At 43.1% G+C, this 18,632-nt stretch overlaps 1 protein-coding gene and 1 long non-coding RNA gene across 2 annotated transcripts in view; one reads left to right on the forward strand and one right to left on the reverse strand.

The window, feature by feature from the left end:
* Window positions 1-1,528: 1,528 nt before the first annotated feature.
* Window positions 1,529-18,632, reverse strand: part of LOC146397293 (uncharacterized) — a 34,466-nt gene continuing 17,362 nt past the window's right edge. The window contains exons 2-10 of the long non-coding RNA XR_014822954.1: window positions 16,445-16,539; window positions 15,220-15,358; window positions 13,239-13,343; window positions 11,380-11,505; window positions 7,212-7,515; window positions 4,090-4,112; window positions 3,786-3,881; window positions 2,799-2,952; window positions 1,529-2,271 (exon numbers count right to left, since the gene is read on the reverse strand). This is a non-coding gene — a long non-coding RNA (uncharacterized LOC146397293). The remainder of the gene's footprint in view (window positions 2,272-2,798; window positions 2,953-3,785; window positions 3,882-4,089; window positions 4,113-7,211; window positions 7,516-11,379; window positions 11,506-13,238; window positions 13,344-15,219; window positions 15,359-16,444; window positions 16,540-18,632) is intronic.
* Window positions 3,755-16,451, forward strand: FAM240A (family with sequence similarity 240 member A). The gene is made up of 3 exons (XM_013981588.3): window positions 3,755-3,829; window positions 11,438-11,583; window positions 16,011-16,451. Exons 2-3 carry the CDS (start codon window positions 11,441-11,443, stop codon window positions 16,111-16,113), a joined length of 246 nt encoding a protein of 81 aa, XP_013837042.1. The 5' UTR covers window positions 3,755-3,829; window positions 11,438-11,440; the 3' UTR covers window positions 16,114-16,451.

An 18,632-nucleotide genomic window follows, 5' to 3' on the forward strand; every position in this document is an offset into this window, starting at 1 on the left:
CACCTAAAACTAATACAGCATTGTAAGTCAACTATATTATAATGAATTTTTAAAAAATGAAGTGGGAATTAAAACATTAAAAAAAAAAATTAAGGATTTCCTGTTGTGGCTCAGTGGGTTACAAACCTGACTAGTATCCTTGAAGATGCAGGTTCAATCCCTGGCCTCACTCAGTAGGTTAAGGATCCAGCGTTCCCGTGAGCTGTGGTGTAGGTTGCAGATGTGGCTCAGATCTGGCCTTGCTGTGACTGTGGTGTAGGCTGGCAGCTGCAGCTTTGATTCAACTCCTAGCCTGGGAACTTCCATATGCCACGGGTACAGCCCTGAAAAAAAGAGAACAAATTAGTGAGTGGCCAGAGGTTGTGGGTAGAGAGAAGGAGGGAAATGACTGTGATTATAAAAGGACAACATAAGGGACCCTCACAATGGAATAAGTCTGTATTTTGACTGTGATGGTAGACACACAAATCTGCACATATGCTAAAACTTAGAGCTACAGACATATACACACAAATGCATATGAAACTGGTTAAATTCAAAGAAGCTTGTTTGGCTTCCCTGTCATTTCCTGGTTGTGCTATGGTACTGTAGTTATGCAAGTCAGTTATGCTAATTCTGGGGGGAAACTGGGTGAAGAGTACATAGAACCACCCTGTGCATTTCTTTGCAACTCTCTGTGAATCTTTAATTATTCCAAAAGAAAAAGTTCAAAACCAGAAAAGAGCAAGCCTCTGACAGAGCTTGTGTGGGCTGCCCTGCTGACACCGTCATGACCTCTGCTCTCAAGAGATGTCCTCTTGGGAGTCTGGCCTGAGTGTTGTCCCCTCATCTCACCTTATCTGGCAGCTCCTACAGCTTTGTATGAAGTCTTAACCCCTTTCCCCCTATAACACATCTCAGGGGAACAGATAATGGAAGCACAGGGCAGAGATCCATAGATGCCTGAGTGTGACCTTAAATCATGGGGTCAGCACTCAGTGCTGGAGCTCACACTGGATTAGGGGCTTTCAAGTCAGCTGCTTGGGTTCAAACCCCAATCTGTCATTTCCTATCGATAAGACCTCACAAAAGATGCTGCTTACTCTTTTGTGCCTGCATTTTCTTATCTCTGAAATGGGCATGGTGATAGACCTTTACCACAGGTGTACAATGTACTCCATACTATTTGTACATATAAAGCTCAGAACAGTACCATATACCTAGAAAGAGTAAATGTTAGTTGTTACTTACAATACTAATAAAAAATTATTTACCATTATTATATCTCTCTACAGGTCTTATCGTTCCTATTCTACAATGAAGAAGCTGAAACTTAGCAAAACTAATTAACTAGTCTGGGTTGACTAGTGACAGGGCTGACAACCAAATCCAGTCCCTCCAAGTATACGCCCTTTCCAATATGCCTGACTGAGTCAGTGTGTGCAGAAGCCTTACCAGAAAGGGGAGGAAGAAAAAAATGTAGAAAACAGAGAAAAGGAGAAATAATAGGTCATATTCTAGGAAGAAAGATGTGAAAGAACACCTCAACTGACTTAGACCATAAAGGAAATTTATGTTACTTTTTATGAGTTCCTAAGATTGGGAGCCTTTGGGGTTGGTGAAGTCAGCAGTTCAGCAATGTTATCAATGTTATCAATCACATAACATTTATCAATAAACTATCTTTCTACTCTGTGTTGTCAATTCAAAATTCAGTTGAGGAGTTCTCGTTGTGGCGCAGCAGAAATGAATCTGGCTAGTATCCATGAGGATGTGGGTTCGATCCCTGGCCTTCCTCAGTGGGTTGGGCATCCTTGAGCTGTGATGTAGGTCGCAGATGGGGCTCGGATCCCGAGTTACTGTGGCTGTAGTGTAGGCTGGCTGTTATAGCTCTCATTTCTACCTCTAGCCTGGGAACTTCCATATGCTGAGGGTGTGGCCCTAAAATGAAAAAAAAAAAATTCAATCAAATTAGGAAGATCACAAATGTTTGTCCTTTGAAATAAACAAATTATGGAGGCTGTGAAATTCCATGCTAGGGGATTAAGTAGGTTTTCAGATCACTTGTGAGCACAGGGAAAGTAGCAACACTTCAGAAGCTTAATTGGATAAGTTTTTTTCTTAAAGGACTTGATGACGGCTTCAAAAAAATTTGAGGAAACTCTTATAACCAAAGATGTTTTCCCATTGGAGTTCTCTTATGGTACAGCTGTTTGGGTTCCAGAATTGTCACTGCATTGGCTTGGATCGCTGTGGCACAGGTTTAATCCCTGGCCAGGGAATTTCTATAAGCTGCAAGCACAGCCGAAAAAAAAAAAAAAAATGTTACCCCAGCATTTAGCATGTCAGTGAAGAAAACCTTTCAAGTAAAATTTTCACCTTTTAAATATTGTTCCACTGCGGGAGTTCCCGTCGTGGCGCAGTGGTCAACGAATCCGACTAGGAACCATGAGGTTGCGGGTTCGATCCCTGGCCTTGCTCAGTGGGTTAAGTGGCCATGAGCTGTGGCGTAGGTTGCAGATGTGGCTCGGATCCCGAGTTGCTGTGGCTCTGGCTTAGGCTGGTGGCTACGGCTCCAATTAGACCCTTAGCCTGGGAATCTCCATATGCCACGGAGGCAGCCCTAGAAAAGGCAAAAAGACAAAAAAAAAAAAAAAATTGTTCCACTGTGGATTTCTTTTAAATCCATAGTGGATTTAAATCCACAGAGGAAAAGGGTATGACAGCTGAAATACTTTACCAGCTTTTTTAACCTTACTCTTTCTGTTTGCATATGACATGTTTCAGCAGAACACTAAAAGCAAAATGGGTATTTTTACCTGTATATATGGTCCAGTGGTATCAGCACTGTTCTTGCTATCATTTTGAATAGCTGATGCTTTGAAGAGTGCCTTCCAAGTCTGCCTCCCTCTTTCCCTGATGCAAAAACCTCCACTGCATGTTCTGGTTCTGCTGCTCCACTAGGCAGTCACACTGGGGGGAGAAAGCTTATTAAAACACCTCTGCAGATTCAACATCTGCTATTCCACCTTGCTTCATGGCCCTCAGATTTTGCAATGGAGGTTTCAACTTGGCCCTGAAAAACTCACGTAGCTAAGTTACAAACATGCTTATTAGTAGTCTAGCAGGGTCTGAGGATAACTGACTGTTTTCAGACAGGGACCATATGAAGCATTTAACCTAAGAACAAGCCATTTCAAGAAGCTTGAAATGGCTTGAAGGCCCCTTTCAACTGAGAAGCCCTTCTCCATTTAATACCTTTACTGGTCATTGGTGTCCAGTTCTTGCTCCCGCTGGAGGGGAACTAAGGAAACTGTGAAATGTCATCACCAAGCTCCCTGTGTAGATTAGTGGCTCCAAAGGGCAACACGCCTCTCTAAGTCATCCTGTAAAGTGACCCCAAAGTGTGACTTGTCACACTTTCCAGGCTCGTTCACCCTCTGAAGGGCAGAGGGCAGCTGTGCCTGATGCACAGCAGGTTCGAGCTCATGGATAAGCCAGAGCATGATCTGAATAATAACTTTGGTTCTAGCCAAGTCATGGTCCTTTCAGGGCCTGCCAGAGCAGAAGCTCCCCTGCCCTGGGGTGGGTGGGGGAAACAGGCAAGAGGGGCTATTTTTCACCAGGAGAGAGGTCACCGTATCCCTGAAATGAAATCTCTGTGATTCTGCTACTAATTTGGTGCCTGTAACCTTGAAAGGTTGAGGCATTTCTGAAATATCTCAACTCCACATATAAAGGGTTGAGGCCCTGAGATTTCAGGAAAAGGCCGTGGCCTTTGCAACCCCTAGAGCTGCAATACTCACCCTCTTTACCATCCTCTCAAGACAGCAGCAGATTCATTTCAAAGGTAAAGGATGTTGAACTCGGGTGTGCCTGGGATGGAAGTTCATCTTGCACCTCTTGGGGGAAGTGATAGGTATACTCCTTGTTACTGTCTTTTTCAGCCACTGGGGTTCACCTTTCCTTCTGAATTCTCACCTTGTATCTGCTTGAGAATGATCTAAAAATCTTAATAAGGGTTTTCTCTACTTTGTAAATTTAAGTGATACATTCAAAACAAGTTGAACTCTGTGAGAAAGCCAAAAATCAGTGCCAGTGTTCACGTACCAAGGCTCTGATAAGATGAATTCCTGTAAAGAAAAACAGAGCGTATTGAAGGAGAGAGGCTAAAACCCCTGGAGGAACAAATACCCTCAGGAAGTTTCAAACAGAGATGCTCAGCCGTAATGGGCTCCTCAGAAGACTGATGCTTAAGAGGATGTACTAAATTCTGGTCTTGGTAATTCTGAAGCAGAGCTTCTTAAACTTTCCTATGCATGTAAATGATCTAGGGGATCAAGCTAAATGTAGATTTGGATTGATTTTGGTTTTGATAAATTTTGCATTCATAACAACTCCCAGGTGCTCCTGGTTCACGTGACAATTGAGGAGTGGACTTCAGTGGTGTTTCAGGGATGGAAAATAGCCTTTAGACTTCTCAGTGATTGAATCTTATCAAATCAGCAAAACGTCAAAATACATTTTACTAAAACTATTTCTGGTCTATTTTTAAGTTTTAATTTTTATATTAACATAGAGCAAAATGACTCTTCTGTGGTGTACTCAGTTCTATGAATCGATCACACATTCAGCTCTGTGTAACCACCATCACAATCAGGACACAGAACAATTTCATCACACACACATACACACACCAAATTTCCTCATGTTATGGCTTTGCAGTTATGTTCTCCCCCTACCTCCAACCCCAGGCAATTATTAAAGCTTTGTCTTTTCGAGAATGTCATATAAATGGAATCTTAGAGGATATATAGTCTATTGAGATTGGCTTCTTCCGCTCAGCATAAATGCCTTTGAGATTCATCTAAATTGTTGAAAGTATCAATAGTATGTTCCTTCTTATTGCGGCACAGTGTTCTATTCTATGGACGTTCAACAATTATTCACACATTGAAAGACTGTTGGTTGTCTCTTCTTTTGGGCAATTACAAATAGAACTGTGGACAGCTTTTTGCTAGAACACAAGTTTGCATTTCTCTAGGCTAAAAATAGGAATGGGATTGCTGGGTCATATGGTGGGAAGATGTTTAGCTCTATAAGTTATCATGTATGAGGGTTCCAACTGCCCCACACCTCTCCTCTCTAGCAGCTGTTATTGTGTGTGTGTGTGTGTATATATATAGTATATATATGTGTGTGTGTGGACAATTTCATCACACACACATATATATATGCCATGCTTATAAAGATGTAGTGATACCTTTGTACTTTTCATTTAATTTGTATTTCCCTAGTGGCTAATGATGTTCAACACCTTTTCATGCATTTATGTGATAACTATGCATCCTCTATGGTGAAGTGTCTGCTAAAGTGTTTTGCCTGTTTTTTAACTGGGTCCTCGCTTCCTCTCATTGTTTTCAGAGTTTTTCATAAATTCTGGACACAGTCCTTTATTGTATATGTGAGCTGCGAATGTTTTTTCTCAGTTTGTATCTTGTCCTTTCATTCCCTTTTGCAGAGCAAAACTTTTTAATGTTGATGAAGCCTGATTTATTAATTCCTTCTATGGATTGTGCTTTTGGTGTCATGTTTAAGAAACCCACGCTTCTACTTCTGGGTTTCCTGTTGCCTTGAGTCTAAACTGGGGATACTAAAATACAAACAGAAAACTTAGCACAATCCAATCGTAATTGGACTTCTGTTCTTCTTCTAGCGCCAAGCCACAAAAAAAACTTCTCCTATGTTTTCTCTTAAAATCTTTATGGTTTCACATTTTACATTAGATCTATAATCCTTTTGAGTTAATTTCTTTTTTTTTTTTTGTCTTTTGCTATTTCTTTGGGCCGCTCCCGCGGCATATGGAGGTTCCCAGGCTAGGGGTCCAGTTGGAGCTGTAGCCACCGGCCTACGCCAGAGCCACAGCAACATGGGATCCAAGCTGCGTCTGCAACCTACACCACAGCTCACGGCAACGCCGGATCGTTAACCCACTGAGCAAGGCCAGGGACCGAACCCACAACCTCATGGTTCCTAGTCGGATTCGTTAACCACTGCGCCACGACGGGAACTCCTGAGTTAATTTTTGTATAAGCTGTGGAATTTAGGTGCTTCTCTTTTTTTTTGCATATTGGTAGCCTGTTGTTCCAACGCTGCCTGTTGAGACATTTGTGATGTGTCTTTCCTTTTGCCAACACCACATGTCTTCACTATTGCAGCTTTGTGGCAAGTTTTAAATCAGATAGTGTGATTCCTTCAACTTCATTCTTCATTTTCAAGAGTATTTTAGTAACTCTACTTCTTTTGCCTTTCCATATAAATATTACAATCAGTTTGTCTTTATATATAAAAAAATCCAATTTGGATTTTTATTAGAGTTGCAATAAATCTATAGATTAATTTTGGGAGAACTGCTGTGTCTGCTGTATTGTCTTCCAATCCATTAACATGATATGTCTCTCCACTTATTGAAATTTTCTTTTATTTCATTCATCAGCATTTTATAGTTTTTAGCAACCATATTTTGTATATGTTTGATCTATACCTAAGTATTTAATTTGGGGGAGTTACTGTTAATGGTATAGTGCACTTGTTTTTCTTCGTTTTTTTGTTTGTTTGTTTTGTTTGTTTTTGCTTTTTAGGGCTGCATCCATGGCACTTGGAAGTTCCCAGGCTAGGGGTTGAATCGGAGCTGTAGCTGCTGGCCTACGCCACAGCCAGAGCAATGCAGGATGCGAACTGCTTCTGCGACCTACATCACAGCTCATGACAACACTGGATCCTTAACTCACTTAGCAAGGTCAGGGATGGAATCCGCATCCTCATGGATACTAGTTGGGTTCATTACCACTGAGCCATGGCCGGAATTCCTGGTATTGGGCTTTAAATTGCAATTTCCAATTGACCATTGGTAGCATATACTAATTTCTGTGCATTAAACTCATATCCTACATTTTTGCTATACTCACTACTTTTGGAAATTTTTTTGATTTGCTTCATGTACACTTAAGTCTGTATTCAGTCGTCATTGGACGGAGATCTATCTATAAATTATACTTAGATCTAGTTGGCTAACGATGTTTCTCATCATCATTAGAAGAACTCTGTGGTGATTTCCTCTCTACCAAGTTCTGCTCTTTGGGATCAATCAGATCCACAAATGCTCAGCCGAGAGGCCAGCCTAGGAACACATGAGCAATTTTTAAGGAGTCTCTTTCCTAAGATCCACCCACCTCCATGGTATCCTTGGTTATTTCCAATCCTCTGAACTCTCCTTTTTCAGTCCTTTGGCCAGAAACTTGAGGCTTTGGTTACCTGCTCTGCTGTGCACTTCTGGTGGCTGCAATCACATCTGGGGACACAGGATGAGAGGACAGAGAGAGAAAAGCAGCAAGGGTCCCCTCCACTTGGTACAATCTCAGCTCCTCCATCAGACCAAGTTTTGCTGCCCTCAGGTTTTGTGTCTCTGCAGGCTCTGTTGTCAGTCAGTTCCATTATTGCTGCCAAGCCTCCCTCACTTTGGAATTTCCTGGAGACCTGAAAGAATAGAAAAAAGGAAAACAAGTGAATTCCCTCAGGCCCTGAGTATTAGGAGTCTCCTTCCTCCCCAGAATCAGAGGGCTTCTTGGAGTTCTCTTTGTCCACGTTTCTACTTCTGGGTTTCCTGTTGCCTTGAGTCTAAAATGGGGATACTAAAATACAAACAGAAAACTTAGCACAATTCAATCGTAATTAGACTTCTGTTCTTCTTCTCCAATCTACTTGCTACTGTTTACTTCTCAAAGTCCACAAATAGTTGCACTGAGCGTTCTATCCAGGCTTTAGAGATGCATTCCTTGGAGAGACAGGGTAGAGTATGTATCTTCCCTTTTATCTGGAATTGGAAATCTATTTCAAGCCATGATCCTCATGATATTTGAAATGTGAAAAATAACCACAAAATAGTTGCTCTTATGAGGTAATGAATATGCAAGAAGTGCATTGACAGCACACATGGTGGGCTGGGATGTGAATGAGTCACACTAGCCGGAAGTCACAGGAATAATAGTATAAGCCAAAATTCTTTAAAAAAAAAAAAAAAAAAACAACTCTCACATTCCTCAGTTTGGGTTTACTGAGTAACTAGAGACTTGGGAAATTAACTGGTTGGTACAGCATTCAGCACTCACCGTGGACAAATGTGCCTTTATTTCAGCTGACTCACTAACATCAGTCATCCTCTTATGCAGTATACATGCCTCACAGATGGTAAAAGTTTCAATATATTTTGAGCGAACTCTGTGAAGGTGCCACATGCTACTGTTCTCTTTAAGCACTAATTAATTTTGGGAAGTAAAGTTCACAGTTGTCACTGGAGTTATGGCTTTTCTGAGTTGCGGATAATTGACTGGACGGAATATTACTCATTCTCTCAATAGGAGTGCAGTCTGGTGGATGGTGTTCTTGGCTGAGCAGATACAGAGGAATAGAACTGTTTATTTATCAAGGACAATCCCAAGTTTCCAAAGGGCTTACCAACTATTGATATCTCCCTCGTCACATTTCTGCCAGGTAGTGCACCTGTCCTCATTTTGGAAGCCAGAAAACCAAAACACAAATGCTTCTAGAAAGGTCTATTATCAATGAAGGAATGGGCTACACCTTAACAATGAGATGCTGAGTCTCCCAGGAGGTTAAAGCCTGGGAAGTTGGATAAATCTCTTGTCCAAGGACAGAAGACATTTTTTTCTCTATGTTTATTGAGGAATTACTTATGTAAACTAAAATTCACCTGTTTTAAGTATATAGTTTGGAAAGTTTTGGCAATTGTATACAGTTGTGCAGCCACCATGAGAAACAAGATAGAGAATATTTCCACAACCCTGTAAATTCCCCAGGCCTCTTTGCAGTCAGTCCTCTCTCCCACCTGGACCCCAGGCCACCCCATCTGCTTCTGCCACGCTGCTTCTGTGGGGCTCTCACCACAAGCCTATGCATGGTCCACTTTATGCACCCTGGGTGCTCCTACCCCTCATCCTCCATGTTGCTGCCCCAAGAAAACACCCTAAGGTCCTTAGACCAGGCCAGGTGACTCCAGGGTGCCCCTCGCTGGCCCCACAGACCTTCCCCTCAATGCCTGAAGCACTGCCAAAGGGACCACAGCCACTTCCAGGCCAGCTCTTCGGGATAAAGATAACTTGGAAGCTTCGGGGGTGGGGGGTGGGGAATTTATTCAATTCAACAAAAAATTTTTTGGAGTTCCCGTGGTGGCTCAGTGGTTAACGAATCCGACTAGGAACCATGAGGTTGCGGGTTCGATCCTTGGCCTTGCTCAGTGGGTTAAGGATCTGGCATTGCCATGAGCTGTGGTATAGGTTGCAGACACAGCTCGGATCCTGCGTTGCTATGGCTCTCTCATAGGTCGGCGGCTACAGCTCCGATTAGACCCCTAGCCTGGGAACCTCCATGTGCCACAGGAGTGGCCCTAGAAAAGGCAAAAAGACAAAAAAAAAAAAAATTTTTTTGAGCACCAGTACATGCTTTAATATATTTAAATATAACATGGGATAATCACTGTTTCCCAAAAATTCTGCTCTGTGGGCTTACTGAAAAGTCAGTTGGATCTCACTATCCTGTCAGGAAAGTATGAGATCACTGAGCACTTCCAGGAGGTAAGAAAGTCACTTTATTCTTCCTTAGGGGACAGCTGGGGGCAGTGGATGGGGTCTGGGCCCTGAATATGACAGCTGCCCCACTTACCCGCTGCATGCCCTCGATAAAGTCATAAAGTCAAATTGCTACTCAACTTTCTTACAGGCAAAATGGGAAATAGTGCTTACACTACACAATGGCTCTGCTTGTGACATCCCTATGCCCAGCCCTTACCACCTCAGCCTCCCAGAGGCCAGCTCTGAACTCAGACGTGACCATCACACAAGAGGACAGGATCAGAGACTGTCTTTGGCTGCATGTTAAAATCACAGGGGAAGCTTTAAAAAATCCTGATGCCCAGGCTACATCCCAGGCTGATGAAATCAGACTCCCTGGGGAGGGAGCCCTGGCATCAGTTTTTTGTAAATCTCCCCAAGTGATTTCAAGGTCAGTCAAGGTCAACAGACATGGATCCAGAAAGAATAGAGAAGAGAAGTAGAATTATCTCCTGCCTCTATAAAGAAAGTTGGGGCAGTTGTGATACTTACTTACTGTTAATTATAGTACTATACCCTATACAAATTTGAGGTTTTAGAACTACAAAAGTTATATTTATTCAGAACTTTATAAACTGCAAAACACTTTCATATTCGTGATCAAATTTAATCTTCAGAGAAATTTTAAAGATGAGGAAACCGAGGCCTGGAGAATCTATCATCAAATAGAAGGTGCATCAAGTGAATGGATGAACAGGTCTGGAGTGAACACCTGGCTTCGAACCCCTCTCTACTCCCACCATGCCCACTGCTCGCTCAGTCTTTCTGAGAGAGCTGTGATCCAGACCCTCATGCTGATTCCTGACTTCAGTATTTCCCCTTGGACGTCAGCACCCAGGCAACTCAAACTGTCCAGCACTGCTCAAGGTCCCTCTCTGCAGCCCTCCTCCCAGGTGGCCCACATTTGCACACGCACAGCCAGGGCACCTCCACTGACATCTTTCACCTTCACGTTCCACATGTAGCTTACCACCTCCAGAATCCCTGTGAATCCATCCACTCTTCATTACCCTTGCTTCTATCACCTGGTCATAGCCTCTCCCTGGACATTTGCAGTAGCCTTAGCCTTTTCCCACACCCACTTTCACCCTCCAGCCTGTGATTTTGACCTGTCTGCTGGACCCACTGAGGTCTGGGAGTTGGGAATGGGTCTCTTCATGTAAAAAGTGAGTATTCTTGAGAGTCTGACATGTATGACTCCATACACAAGCATCCACACATGCACAGGGACAAACACACGCACACGCACACATGCGCACACCTCCAAGTTGGTTGCTTGGATGTGTCAGACGTTGGGACCATTATCTGCGACAAACCTTTTTAGTAAAGTAAAGGGCTTGAAAACATTCAGAATACACAGCCTGCCTTATGCCACTTATGGTTGTGGGACCACGCACAAGTTCTGTCACTTCTCAAATGTCTCATCTATAAAATGAGGAAGGGGATGTGGTGATAGCTAAAGAGACCTGGGCATAAAGTGCCTGGCACACACCACCTGCTGATAAAAAGCTGAGAAGCCATTCTTCTGTGAGGAGGAAGGAAGGATAGAGGGCACTTTCCAGGGTGCCTATGACATGCCAAGCTCCAGCAGGGAGCTTCTGCAGTCACACCTCTGTAACCCATCAACAAACCACTGTATCCTTCTCGTGAGGTTCTGTGCCTGACTCGGGTCCCCTCAGGTAAATGGCAGGGTCTAGATTCAAACAGTCTGTACCTTCCAAAGTCTAAGGGAGCATGTTCTATGAGGGTTCAGCTGATATCTTCTTTTTCAGGGGATGAACAATCAGTACGTCCGCCGAGAGGTCTTCTGCCGGAACACCTGTCACGAGCTCAAACGCTTCTGGGAAAGGGAAATTGGCAAGCAGACTTACTACCGAGAGTCAGAAGAACATCGCCTGGGTAGAAGTGCACTGAGAAAGTACGTGGCTCGTTTAAAATTTTAAACGTTTTAAAATTAATTAATTTTAAATATAGATTAATTTTTAGAGCAGTTTTAGGTTCACAGCAAAACTGAGCAGAAAGTAGAAAATCTCCATACACCCTCTTCCCGCCACACATAGCCTCTCCCACCAGCAACATGCCCCCCCCACCAGAGCTATGATCCATAAACCAACATGGGCATATCATAATCACCTTTGCTTACCTGTTTTTAAAAGCCAAATTTATTTCAGAAAAATGCCAGATAGGCATCCTAGAGGACAAAATTATTTTAATTTTCTATGCATGGAGTCCTGTCACCATCCATGGTTATAGGCAGTAACTTTTAAAATTCTTTGAAGTTAACAAATGTATACTCTAGTTCTTATCTCTATAAACAGAAAACTCTCTCCTCTCTGTCACCATTTCTAGTGCGTGAGGGTTACACTAAATTTAGGGAGTAGGTCAGCAGATATATCCAAGAAGAGCAAGCAAAGGAGACAGTGACCAATTCTCAGTACTTGTTTGGGTAAAGACACAGGATGTCCTGCATGGTTCTGGGAGGAGGGCCAACGGGCTTTCAGCACTCTGGTGTGCATCCCTGTTCTAGCCGAGTGAGTCAGTGGAGAGCAGCTACTCACAGGAGCAAACCAGGGTTGCAGTCTCTGTGGAAATAGTGGCACAGCACCACCCTCTTACATACTGCCTCCTAGTGGCTGCAGGGAGTCACCCACAGGCCACAAGAAAAGGCTCAGTTCTCCATCCCCTCGCAGGGAACAGCCCAGCTGCTGTCTGTTCACTGACACAGCTAGTGTGTGGCCAGAGGGTGGTGGCACAGGTGTGTGCTGGCCCAATAGCAGAGCCCATGACTCCAAACTGTTAGTCCATGGTTGCTGGGATGAGAATATGAATTAACTCACAAGAGTTAAACCCACTGTTTGCCTTCCAACACCCCATCCTGAGCCCTAGAGGGAAACCCAGCCTATTCCATGTGCAGACACCTGCTCAGCCATATTCCTGGCCACAGGCAAGTAAAAGCAGGCTGTCCTCCGCACTGAAGTATTGAGTAGGGCATCTTATCCAGGGATTCTCAGAGAACTGAGTCATGTGGCCAGTCATTTCTGCAGTCCTTGCCATCTTCCTCCTCCCAGGCCAGGCCACTCAGCATGCTGCACACCAGAGGCCACACTGAGTCCTGGGACAAGTGTGTGTTCCATGGGGAAGTCCATAGAAGGCCCGAGGTGGAGTAAAACTGGCCTGAGGATGATGCAAAACCCTTGCTCCAAGCAAGGAGTAAGCCAAGGGGTGAACCAAATGGGCTCTGAAGAAAACTGTGCTTTGTTAAAACATTAAAATATATGTGTGCAGTCTCTGTCTACACACATAACAAATGACTGCAAAAAAGATGCTTGTGGGGTGGCAAGACTCCAACTTCCTATTTATCCTTCTCCTATTTCTTCTGATTTGGACCCGGGTCACCCGGCTCCAGAGGATCTCTGCTCCTCACCACTACTCCACATTGTCCCTTCATAATTGGAGAAGACAGTCCTGGTTCATTAGGCTGTCCTGAGGCTCACATAAGAAAAGGCACACAGCATGGGGCAGGGTCCAAGGCTGGCCCCCAAATGTCAGTTCCCCTCCCTCTGACTTACTCACATTTAATCCAGGTTTGAACATAGCAGCATCGAGATGTCAAAGGAAGAGCAAGTCTCTCTGTGCCTCCGTTTCCTCCTTGTTATTTTCATCGTAGAGAAACAGACACTAAGAGAAATAAGAGGGATGTTGGGGAGTTACTGTCTTTAATTAGTGGGGAACAGTTGGTTGATAGTGTTGTTCAATTATATTCTTATTGACTTCTTGTTTACTTGTTTTATGTTGAAATATGGGTACCAAAATCTTGAATTATAAGGGAGTTCCCACTATAGCACAGCAGAAACGAATCCAAATGGTACCTATGAGGATGTGGGTTCGATCCCTGGCCTCGCTCAGTGGGCCAGGGATCTGGCGTTGCCATGAGCTGTGGTGTAAGCTGCAGATGCAGCTTGGATCTGGTGTTGCTGTGGCTGTGGTGTAGGCCGGCAGCCGTAGCTCCAATTCAACCCCTAACGTGGGAACTTCCATATGCCGCTGATGAGGTCCTAAAAAGCCAAAACAAACAAAAAAATCTTCAATTATAATTATGAATTTCTCTATTTCTCTTTCCAGTTCTATAATATTTTGTTTCATGTATTTTTAAGCTCTGTATTAGGTACATAAATGTTTAGGATTATTATATCTTCTAGATGAATTAACCCCTTTATTGCAAAACAACCCTCTTTCTCTTTGGTAATATTATTTGTTATGAACTCTACCTTGTCTAATGTTAGCGTAACCACTTCAGTTTTGATTAGAGTTAAGATGGGATATTTTCCTATTTTTTACTTTTAACCTATTTGTGTCTTTGTATTTAAAGTCAGTTTCTTATAAGCAACATATATTTGGATATGTTTAAATCCAATCTGTCAACCTTTGCATTTCAGTTGGATTATTTATATCAACATTAATTGATACAATTGGGTTTAAATCTACTATCTTGCTATTTGTCTCCTATTTCTCTCATCTGTCCTTTATTCCCTTTCTTTTTACACCTTCTTTTGGATTAATTACATATTTTTTATTTCACTTTATCTCCTCTGTTGACTTTTTTTTTTTTTTTTTTTTGGTCACACCCATGGCATGGGGAAGTTCCCAGGTCAGGGATTGAACTTGTGCCATAGCAGCAACCCAAGCCACTGCAGTGACAACATTGGATCCTTAACCAGCTGTGCCACAAAGGAACCTCCTCTGTTGGCTTTTAAACTATGTCTTTGTGTGTTATCTTAGTGGTTGCTTTGGGATGTGTGTGTGTGTGTGTGTGTGTATATATATATATATATATATATATATATACCTTGTAAATTTATCACATCATTTCCTGCAGAGGGTAAGAATCTTACAATCAATCGTATAGTCCTATTCTCTCCTCCCGGCCTTTGTGATATTGCATAAAACACAATTTGACTTCCACATATATTATAAAGCCCACATTACATCATTAACAGTTTTGCTTTGAATCACTTATCATCTTTTTTTTTTTTTTTTTTTTTTTTTTTTTTTTTTTTTTTTTTTTTTTTTTTTTTTTGTCTTTTTTTGTTGTTGTTGTTGTTGTTGCTATTTCTTGGGCCGCTCCCGCGGCATATGGAGATTCCCAGGCTAGGGGTTGAATCGGAGCTGTAGCCACCGGCCTACGCCAGAGCCACAGCAACTCGGGATCCGAGCCGCGTCTGCAACCTACACCACAGCTCACGGCAACGCCGGATCGTTAACCCACTGAGCAAGGGCAGGGATCGAACCCACAACCTCATGGTTCCTAGTCGGATTCGTTAACCACTGCGCCACGACGGGAACTCCCACTTATCATCTTTTTTATTTTTTGGCCATGCCTGTGATATGTGGAATTTCCCAGGCAAGGGATCAAACCCTTACTGCAGCTGCAACCTGTGCCACAGCTTCGGCAACACTGGATCCTTAAGCTGCTTCACCACAAGGGAACTTCCTGGTTTTCCTTTAAAGGGAGACTTAAATAGTAAGAAAAAAAGTAGTATTAATATGCACATACATAGCTGCCTTTCCAGGTGTTCTTTATCCCACTGTGAAGATTTCCAGGTGGTGTCATTTTCCATTTGCTTGAAGAACTTCCTTTAACATGTCATGTAGTATCAGTCTGCTAGTGATGCGTTCTTTCAGATTTTGCACATCTGAAAACAACTTTACTTCACCTCTGTTTCTGAAAGATACCTTTGCTGGGTAAACAATTCCAGACTGATAGGGCTTTTTTCCTCCTATATTTTAAAGATATTGCACTTTTATTTTTTTTATTTTAATTTTTTTGGTCTTTTGTCTTTTTGTTGTTGTTGTTGTTGTTGTTATTGTTGCTATTTCTTGGGCCGCTCCCGCGGCATATGGAGGTTCCCAGGCTAGGGGTCGAATCGGAGCTGTAGCCACCGGCCTACGCCAGAGCCACAGCAACGCGGGATCCGAGCCGCGTCTGCAACCTACACCACAGCTCACGGCAACGCCAGATCGCTAACCCACTGAGCAAGGGCAGGGATCGAACCGCAACCTCATGGTTCCTAGTCGGATTCGTTAACCACTGCGCCACGACGGGAACTCCAGATATTGCACTTTTAAAGGAAAGTTCAGAGAATTTAGAATACTAGATGAACATGAGAGTTCAAATATGTATATATTTAAATGTGCAAGTCCTCTGTATATATTTGAAAAATCTGAACACACATACACACACACACACACACACTCCTCTTCAGAATAAAAGGGAAGGAAGCTTCCCTAAACCAAAAGCCATGGAGATGAATGCTCCATTTGTGTGTGTTTTGTTTCTATTTTTAGGCTCAGAGAAGAATGGAAGCAGAAACTGGAAACAAAGCTGAGACTACGGAACAATCCAGATGAGACAGAAAAGCGGGCAAATGTTGGCCAAGAGCTTCACTGACACAAAAGAATACACTACTGAGGTCACTCTGCCAGGAGAAACCAGTGCAAATCCCTTACTCCCTTTGCTACTCCCAAACAGATCCCATACCATTGTTTCCCCCACCTGGGAGGGGATTTACCTGTGAATCCTTCCCCAACACTAGGTGGGAATTATTAGCCAAGTCAGCATGGAGGCCAGGATATTATCCCCAATGTCTCTAAAGATGAGGTTACTTAACATCAAAGCTCCATACACCATACTTTATTTCCATATAATTATCTTCTATTTTTGAAATCCCAATATTTGAAAATTCTAAGCACATGAGGGGGGACAATCTTCATGGTCATACCTGAAACACTGCACAGTAGTATTGCTCCGCATTTCTAGGAAACAGCATCATGTAATCCTTTGTCTTGTTTTCTTCTCATGAGAAGAGAAATGCACCTATATGCAGAAATAAAAATATTGTAAATAGTCATTAAAATAAGGTTTGCAAATTAATTGATCTAATATTTTTTCTTCACATGGACTTAAGTGGCTTATTCAAAAACATTTTGAAATAGAACCATTCAATAAGATCAGGATAATTTTAATAAAACTTGGTTGCCATGCCATTGTGGTATGCAAGTTCTTCATTTTACGGCTTTATTTTATCTATTTTTTTGGACATGCCCAAGGCATGTAGAAGTTTCTGGGCCAGGGACTGAACCTGCACCACAGCTGAGACCCAGCAGTGACAATGCCAGATCTTTAACCCACTGAGCTACCAGGAAACTCCTTTACTGCTTTGTTTTAAATCTCCACATGTTGGCACTGGCTAGCTCTCTGCTAGATCAGCTAAAGTACATCTGGCAACCCTAACAAAGTACCTGTCACAGATTCTGGACTTTAAAATACCACTGTCACTGCCTAGCTATCTCTCAGGTCCTGCTTCTAAAAGTGCAAACTGTAACTAGGCCTGGGGCAACAGTTTCCTTCCAACCAGACCAAAGGAGCCGAGAGATTTATGTACATGATGGTTGTAGGTAGCACCTGCAAAGCCTTATACATTCAGGGGGCAATGTTACCAGCAAACACAGAGCACCGCCCAGGCAGTTCTGAACTGTGGCAAGTATGATTTTCCAGTCCTCTGAATGCTCTGGTGTGCCACATAGTGCTTCCACCCACGGCCAAAGGAGCCCAGATGAGAGAGCTTCCTCAGGGCCCACACTTATATGATCCAGGACACAGGCCCCAGAGGCCTCCTTTCTGCTATGGTCTCTCATGCAATCTGGGATTCAATTCAATTAATAAACTACGAATCCAAATCAGATTCATTTGAGTGTATTTTGATAAAAGAGGAATTTTTGTTGGGTATAGGAGGGATTTAGGAATTAATTAGAGGAAGAAGAAAAGACAAGGCTCACAGGCTAAGAGACTCTCAGAAGCAAAGGCATCATGAAATGCAAAACACTGCTGCTGGAATCTAAATGCAGTTGAGTGAGGCAGAAAATACAGGAGATGATTTGTGGTGCATTTATTCATTCACCACATGCCAGGCACTGTGCTATACAACCAAATAGAGCAGAGGAAACCAGAAGTGATGGCTCTAGGGGCTACAATATCAGGAAGATGGTAGAAAAGCCAAGGCAACAAGAGTGAGGGACTCAATAGCACTGGGAGCCACAGCAGGCAAAAGTGCCCACCTGAGATGGGAACCCACTCTGGCCTAGGAAGGGCTTCTTAAGAACACTCTAGTTACAGCTATAAAGACCTAGCAAGATGCACAACCGCCAGCATCTTTGTTCCTGTCTCGGCCACTGCTTATTTTTTGTTGTGGAACTAATGGGCAGAACTTCAAATACGTCCCACTCTCTGAGTCTGACACTCAGACTGTTGAGGGGGCAGCACAATGTGTCCTTGAGCCATTTTACCTTCTTTGGTAGACTACGGTGGGGTGGGAGCAGTTTGGGTTGGTAGAGTAACAGAGACTGAATTCAGTGGGGAGTAAGATACTGGTTTTCCTGCCCACCACTCAGAGCTGTGCCCTTGCCCTTGGGCAGGGCTCTGGATCAAACACAAATAAACATGAACCCCCAGGACTATTTTTTTTTTTTTTGTCTTTTCTAGGGCCGTACCCGAGGCATATGGAGGTTCCCAGGCTAGGGGTCTAATTGGAGCTATAGCCACTAGCCTACGCCCCAGCCACAGCCGTGGGGGATCTGAGCCATGTCTTCAACCTACACCACAGCTCACAGCAACGCCAGATCCTTAACCCACTGAGCAAGGCCCAGGATTGAACCTGCGACCTCATCATTCCTAGTCAGATTCATTCACTACTGAGCCACAACAGGAACTCCCCCTAGAACTATTCTTAAAAAAAAAGAAAAAAAGAAAAAACAGAACAGACTAGTTAAGCCCAAGTAACATGATCCAGTGAAGGTGAGATTCGGGGCTCAGGTTCTGTGTACCTTGAGGGAATACATTTAGCTAAGCTGAAAGGGGAGTGAGGAGAAAGTGTGGCAAGAACTGAATCTGCAGAAATCTGCATAAGGACC

Source organism: Sus scrofa, chromosome 13 (genome assembly GCF_054392235.1).
Source record: "Sus scrofa isolate SSC_HxYL_T2T_F1_AM1 chromosome 13, Sscrofa_HxYL_maternal_Yorkshire_Landrace_v2.0, whole genome shotgun sequence".
NCBI classification, from domain to species: domain Eukaryota; kingdom Metazoa; phylum Chordata; class Mammalia; order Artiodactyla; family Suidae; genus Sus; species Sus scrofa.